The 7,286-nt window shown below is 39.8% G+C and overlaps 1 protein-coding gene across 1 annotated transcript in view; it reads right to left on the bottom strand.

Annotated features, from left to right (window-relative positions):
- Positions 1 to 7,286, bottom strand: part of LOC106531940 (semaphorin-4G) — a 32,040-nt gene that overhangs the window by 20,341 nt on the left and 4,413 nt on the right. Inside the window, exon 2 of the mRNA XM_014027932.1 lies at positions 5,908 to 6,118. Coding sequence (XP_013883386.1) covers positions 5,908 to 6,073 — 166 coding nt within the window. The 5' untranslated portion in view covers positions 6,074 to 6,118. The remainder of the gene's footprint in view (positions 1 to 5,907; positions 6,119 to 7,286) is intronic.

Genomic DNA, 7,286 nt, shown 5'->3' on the forward strand with positions numbered 1-7,286 from the left:
ACACACACACACACACACACACACACACACACACACACACACACACACACACACACACACACAAGCAATTACTTTACAGCCTGCCTTTGATGGCAGCAAGCAATAAAACCATTTTGGTAATGGACATTCTACATGATTTAATGGATTTGTTGATTGGTGTAATTTTGACACATTCACTATAACAGCTAAATTAATGAGACTATTTTTTATCAGATTACAAAACAATCTCATTCTATCAAAAGTTAAAGCAACACAAATACGCAAACCATAAATATTTAAGCATAAAACAAGACATCATGTTTCGACTACAAATGAGTCTTTAAATTCATTCATAACCACACCTGAGCGTGGTCAAAGAAAATCTTAAGGCTGGTCACATTCCACTCTCCTCCGTTCTGCTTTTATACCTCGTCTCATTCGTCTTCGGCCTCCTCCTCTACTCTACATCTTGCTCTGTCAAGCTAAGCACCTGCATATCCTCCCTCGCAGCTCGTTCAGCTTTTCTCATTTTCCTCCTGCCTGACTGGCAGCTCCATCTTCTCCATCCTCCTCTAAACACACCAAACACCTCCTCCTGCGACTTCCAAAACAATCTATCTCCACTCGTTATTCTGCTCCTATAATCCTGTCCTGCTTCGTTACTCCGAACACAAAGATCAACATCTTCGCAGTTTATATTTTCTTTTTGTGATCGGACAGTAAACTTAACCTCCACGATGGGAAGTGAGAGAGTTGGAGTTATCTTATAAAACCTTGTTGAAGAACAGGGAGCCATTAAAACACCAGCACTGTTTATTTCTAGGGATTTGTGTGGTTTGGCAGTTTTTGCTGTGTTTATATGCCACCTCTCCAGCCTGCAAGCTACACTGGGACAGGTTTTTGTGTGACAGGTTAAGCTAATGAGGTTAACCCTCCCGTTATGTTCGATTCTGAGGAACAGCAATAATGTTCCTGCATGGTCAGTTTGACCAAGGGCATGTTTAATCAGGCTATAGTGTCAGAAACAAACAAAAAAAATCCCCCAAAACATTTTCATATCTGATTATTAACTCCCATTACTAACAATTTCAATCAATATTTGTGAATTGATGGGGTTTTTTTTTCAGTTAAAGGATCAACAAGGACAATTCACTCATTTTCCCAAAAGAAAGCATGTAACATTTTTTATGTCCAATACAAAAACATAGACACAAAAACAATGATTATTCATTAAACTGATTTTTGTTTAGAATTTTTTTTATGTTTTGCATTTTTATTTAATTTTAATTTTTTTTGAAGAGTGATGTTTATAATTTAGCTTAAGACACCTAATCTGTTCTGGGTCAAATTGACCCGCTAATTAAAAACCAAAACAAATGAGTCATGAAGATTTATATTGAAAATAAACTTTATTATGAGCAGCAACTTCTGAATGCCACAAACTTTCACCCACTGTGACATTTGGGCTTAAAGCAGTGGAAGTTGCTCAACCCACTTGTGTGTGTGTGTGTGTGTGTGTGTGTGTGTGTGTGTGTGTGTGTGTGTGTGTGTGTGTGTGNGTGTGTGTGTGTGTGTGTGTGTGTGTGTGTGTGTGTGTGTGTGTGTGTTTGAGGTGAAATATGTCTCACAGTTGCAAAGAAACAGTGTTGGACACTTTTGACCCTTTTTCCCTTTTATTTTGACTGTCGGGTCAAACTGAGCCGAACACTATGTAATATGTAGCTGCAGGTGGGGGGCTGCAAAAATGTAAAATGAACTATTTTAATTTTATATGTAAATTAAGACAAATAGAAAAAGTTTCATGTAGAAAAAATACTTTAAACTATTAAAAAAAGATTTAAAACTTTAAAACGGGTCACACACATAACAGGAGGGTTAAGTCGCACTCAGCACACTGAAACACACAAACAACTCAAAGTTGTGTGCAGTAGACAATTCTGTAAGTTCTAAACATTTAATCTATCAGGAGCCCACTTAGCTTGGGCAAACATGACAGCAGTGTCAATACACAGAGGCTGAAAATAACTGGGCTTGTTTTTTTTTTTTTTTTTTACAGCTACAGCAACATGCACATGAGCCTGCAGTGATGCACAGCTGAGTTAAAGTCTAATGAAAATCTCTGTGGTGAATGATGATTAACAGGTTTTTACCAAAAGCTACTGTGTAATTTTGACAGCAATTAAGTCATATAAATGTAAAAGTGAGCCACTTTCCATACCTGTCAGGGAGAACAGTGAACCAAAAGGAAAATGTGTCACACTACCACCCTCTGTAGCCAATCCGCTTCCCGCTGAATATTGCATGGTTATCAAGTGCGCAGTTATTAAGATTCCTATCAGCTGCCGGGAAACACGATGCTCTCGTTTCTGTCGAGCAGCAGTCCCCCTACCTGAACTGCTCCCGGGTCTGCAGGTGTCTTGCTTTTATTCTCGGTTCTCAACAGAAAGGAATAAAAAAAAAATGAACTTCTCCCACGCAAAATGAGGGGTCTCAATAAACACAAACTAAAGCCTACATTTCCTCTGAGCATCCCGAGCATTTTAGATACGCACTGCTTTATAGATGTGTTGGGTTGCTCAAAACACCTGAACGGAGAGGGTGATGCAAGAGAAGGAGTTTTTTTTTTTTTTTAAAAAGCTGTGTTTCAAGGAAAGTCCTAAAGCAAGTTTGAGCTTACGAGATTACGGAGAAAAAAAAGGCCATGCATGAGTTAAAAAAAGTTTGTGCAAGTCAGCGAGAATAGTTCAAATGGTATTTACTGAGCAAACACTTGGAGGGACCTCAGCTGATCAGCACGGTACACAGTGTTCAGGGACACACACACACACACACACACACACACACACACACACACACCAACCCTCCAGGCATTAGACTGTGACGTGACAGCAAGACACCGCAACACGCTCAGACAAACGTCAGGCGTGTTTACGCTTCAGTTTTCTGACGTGTGAATGAAATTTAAATCCGCTGAATGTCGATGGGGCTTAACCTCTCACAAAACCTGACAGGTTGAAATTAAACCAGCGTTTCACATTTTGTGCTATTAATTATTTTCTCCTACAAACGCATTCTTGGCATGTTGTTTTCTTGTGATTAAAGAAAAAAAAAATTCTGGCCAAAGTTGCTGTGCGGTGCTTGAATGTGTTATTCGTCGTCTTCCCACTCAGGTTTGGAGACTTCGTTTTAAGGTTGCGGTGGGGAAAGTAGATTAAAGGAATTAGATGTAAGTTTGCTTTTCAAAATCTCCTTGTCGAGAAAAGGGAAGCGAAAGAAAAAAAAAGGAGTTCAGAGGTGACAGAAAGATAATAGCGCAAAGAGAGGGCAGTGCAGCCATAAAAAAGTACTAATGAGGAACAATAAAGAAAAAGATTTTACTACTAAGTCGGAGAGAAAGTAAAGGTGGAACGCTGGAGCAGCAGGCGAGGGAGGAGAGTTGTGTAGGAGGACCTGCATGTTGAAAGACAGCGAACAACAGATAGATTTTTATCAAAAAGAGTTCATACGGAAATGTCCTCTGTTAAGCTTTTCACTTCCTCCAAACGACATTAGCTTGGCTTTCAGGTAAATAAAACCTCGGTGTGATTTTTTTGACTGAAACGTGTCGTCCAACTCCCCCTCCCACCTGCACTATTTGACTAAAATTAGAAAACATCTTGTCCCATCTTGTCCCAGAAAAACTGGTTCCTGCATTCATGACCTCTAGGCTGAATGGTTCTAATTCATTATTATTAGAATGCCACCCCCCCCCACCCACCAAAAAAAAGAAAAAAAAAAAAAGAAAAAAGGCTGTAGATTTTTTTATATAGACTGCTGGAGGACAAACTGACCATATTTCTTCACTTTGCAGCTGTCTTTACTTGTTCAATATTTCTATAAACTGTTCCTGGACCAGTTCTTCTGTAGTTGTCTCCTTCTTATCCTCTCTCACTCCAGCCAGTTAGGGCAGATGGCTGGCCATCCCGAGTCTGCTGGAGGTTTCTGTTCAAAGTGAGCCATTCTCTCAGTGTTGTATAAAGTAACACAAAGTGATACTTGAGTAAAAGTACAAGTATCTTACCAAAAAATTACTTTGATAAAAGTTAAAGTCTCCTTTAGGAATATTACTTGAGTAAACGTCTTAAAGTATCTGATATTTTTTGTACGTAAGTATTAAAAGTAAAAGCATTGATTTAAAATGAGCAGTTAGATTTTCTGTCAGGACATTTATTAGGAGGTGACCTCCCCCCCAAAAAATGCAGAAATGACTGTTTTATTAAAATAATTAATTTATGTTAAATTTAGGATGCACTAGTCCAGCTGTTTCAGTTTATAAACATATGTCAAGGCTGCCCAAACAGTTTCCCCAAAATAAAAATCTATCTGAGGGCTGCAGCCACATGTAATATAATTCATGAAATACAAATACTTCTTAAGTACAGTCCTTTTATTTGAATGATTATGTCCTGCTGGAGTGTGACATGATTTGTTTGTGTACAAACTAATATGGTATCAGAATTTTATATATTTATACTTCTTATTCAGCCAGTTAAATTCACTCCATCCAGGAGGCACAGTTTATATGGATAGGATTTTTTACAATAAGAAACTGGAAGAAAACAAGCAAAAATGAAATAAAAGTAACGACTTTCTACTCATTGTCTTTTTTAAAAATGTAAGAAGTAGAAGTAAAAAGTAGGCTGAAAAGTAATTACTCAAGTAAAGTACAGATACCCAAAAATTCTACTTAAGTACAGTAACGAAGTATTTGTACTTAGTTATGTTACAACTCTGCATTCTTTTCCAGTCGCCAACATTCAACTCAGGATGGGAGTTTGCATCAATCTGCTGCCTTTTCCGTCTCGGTGTCTGTTACGAATTAATCATAAAAGAATTTATAATAAAGGTTTCAATATATATCAAGAGGAGCATCGTGGTGAAATGCCATCATGGTGCACTTGTGAAAGTAAAACTGTTGGGCTTCATTTGGACACTCAATTCTGAGTTTTACGCAGCTGGACAGGACATGGTAAAAATAATAAAAAAATAAAAGCTGCCTTCCTTAGATAATTAACTTTTACTAATTAGAAATATTAAATGTACCGAATGTGAATTTATTGTATTATAATGAGGACTGACTGTAATTAGATTTGTTTAGACGCCCTGAGATGACTTCTGTTGTGAACTGATGCTGTAAACTAAACAAATGAGCACATCTCACAGGAGTTAATCTGAAGTTCAACTGGGTGGGATCTCTTCCACGCGCCCATGAACCAACGGATGAAAACAGGTCTGCTTATAAAACAACACTGTACGCCGCTGTCTTGCACCTCGCTACAACAGTTGTCATGGTTACGGAGCTCCTCAGCTACCTCCAGGCGTCAGACTCCCTGGCTGCTCTGCAGGGATCCGAGTGAAAGAAATCCACACATCTGCTTCTGTCTCTGCAGCACCTGGGGCTATACACCGTCACTCACGAGGCACGTAAATAATAATCACAGCTAAAAAATAAATATCTGCAGTCAATGGAGGAGATAACAGAGAGTGTGTGTGTGCACTGAGAAAAATACAAGGACGGAGGGGTGAACGTGAACTACAGAGGCATATATTTGAGCTCGCAAGGTCAAAATATCTGCAACAATTAACATATAAATGAGTCAAATTTCGGGTAATTCTTGAAAGGCAAAGCTAAAGATGAAACAATTTAGGCCACATAAAAGCACTTTTTTAGTTCTTTAAGGTAAAAATAAAACACAAAGAAAAAGTTAATTCTCATGGAAAGTTTTCAACTTTGACAATTCCTGGAATTTTGCAACAAGTCTCATGTTTCACTACAAAAAAACTTGGGGGAAAAAATGTCTTGCTACAGAAGTTGTCACTGATTTTAACCTCAGTCTGTGAGACTTTGGCCAGTTTTTTTTTTTCTGTTAGAAGCAAGTCCATCCTTACCGCTGCTCAACACGGTGACACGCGGAGTCACATCCAGGTCCGGGGGTGTCCTGAACGGGAAGCCCACCACCGCCGCCACTGCACACGAGCAGCTCAGCAACAGGAGCAGCGGCGCCATGGGCCGAGCTCTCGCACTCTCCGCTGGGCTCCTCGTACGCAAGCGCATCCGGAACAAGGTCTGAGCTGAGCGCAGCGGGCTGTGCAGCAGAACCTAAAAGCAAAACATAAATAAATAAAATAAAATAAACACATGGCGTTGATAGTCTGTGACTGTAACGGAAAGGAGTTGAAAAGTTGTCACGGCCGAGTTTCAGACCCAATAAGCCAGCTGATGTGGAGGATTTTTACAGAAGTAAACAAAAGTGCGTTTTGATTAATAAAACATTACGTCAGGCTTCTCGCCTCTGTGAGAGGAGCGGGTGAGCAGCAGCTGCCAAGTCGAAGCGCAAGTCTGAAAATATCATTAACGGCGAGACTCGTCAAACAGAGCAGCGTGGAGCGCTTTGGATCGATGAGCCGGTTCAAACAGAACACGGACCTGAAGGAAGCAGAACTCACGAGTGGAAGGACGGAGAGACACGAGCATCTTCAACGTGTGTGTGTGTGTGTGTGTGTGTGTGTGTGTGTGTGTTGTGACGTGAATGCCAATGCTGTTCCTGCAGAGCAGAGGAGTGAGTGTGTTCTCACACACACTGAAGTATCACCAACACTTTTTGATCTGATTTGCAGTAGTGGTGACATCTTTTTTTGTTTACTGTCATTCTCCATCTCCCACACACACACACACACACACACACACACACACACACACCTACTATGTCTCTATCTTTGTGGGGACTCTACATTGACTTCCATTCTCTTTTTTGGAAATTTTATATCCTAACCCTGACCAAATACTCTAAAATTAACCTCACAGAAACTTACCTGACCCTAAAACTAACCTAAACCTTGGCCCTAAACCTAACCCCACACCCGTAACATGCATTTGGAAATGTGGGGACCAATGCAAGTTCCCCACGATTCACTTCGGTCCCCACGAGGCAGCTTTTCTGGGGGAAATTGTCCCCACATTGTAGGACCCCGCCCCCACAGACACACACACATCCTTGTATTTGCATCCAACTGAGGACTTTGCATTGACTTCCATTCATTTTAATAACTGTTTTTATGTCTAACCCAGACATTTCCCCTAAAATTAACCATTATTGGTCTATAGTTAACCCTAACCTGAACCATAACTTAATTCACACCATACCTCTAAACCTAACTAGTAAAATTAACCACTATTGGTCTAAAATTAACCCTAACCTGAACCAGAACTTAATTCACACCATACCTCTAAACCTAACTAGTAAAATTAACCATTATTGGTCTATAAT

This window comes from Austrofundulus limnaeus, unplaced genomic scaffold (genome assembly GCF_001266775.1).
Source record: "Austrofundulus limnaeus strain Quisiro unplaced genomic scaffold, Austrofundulus_limnaeus-1.0 Scaffold0, whole genome shotgun sequence".
NCBI lineage: Eukaryota > Metazoa > Chordata > Actinopteri > Cyprinodontiformes > Rivulidae > Austrofundulus > Austrofundulus limnaeus.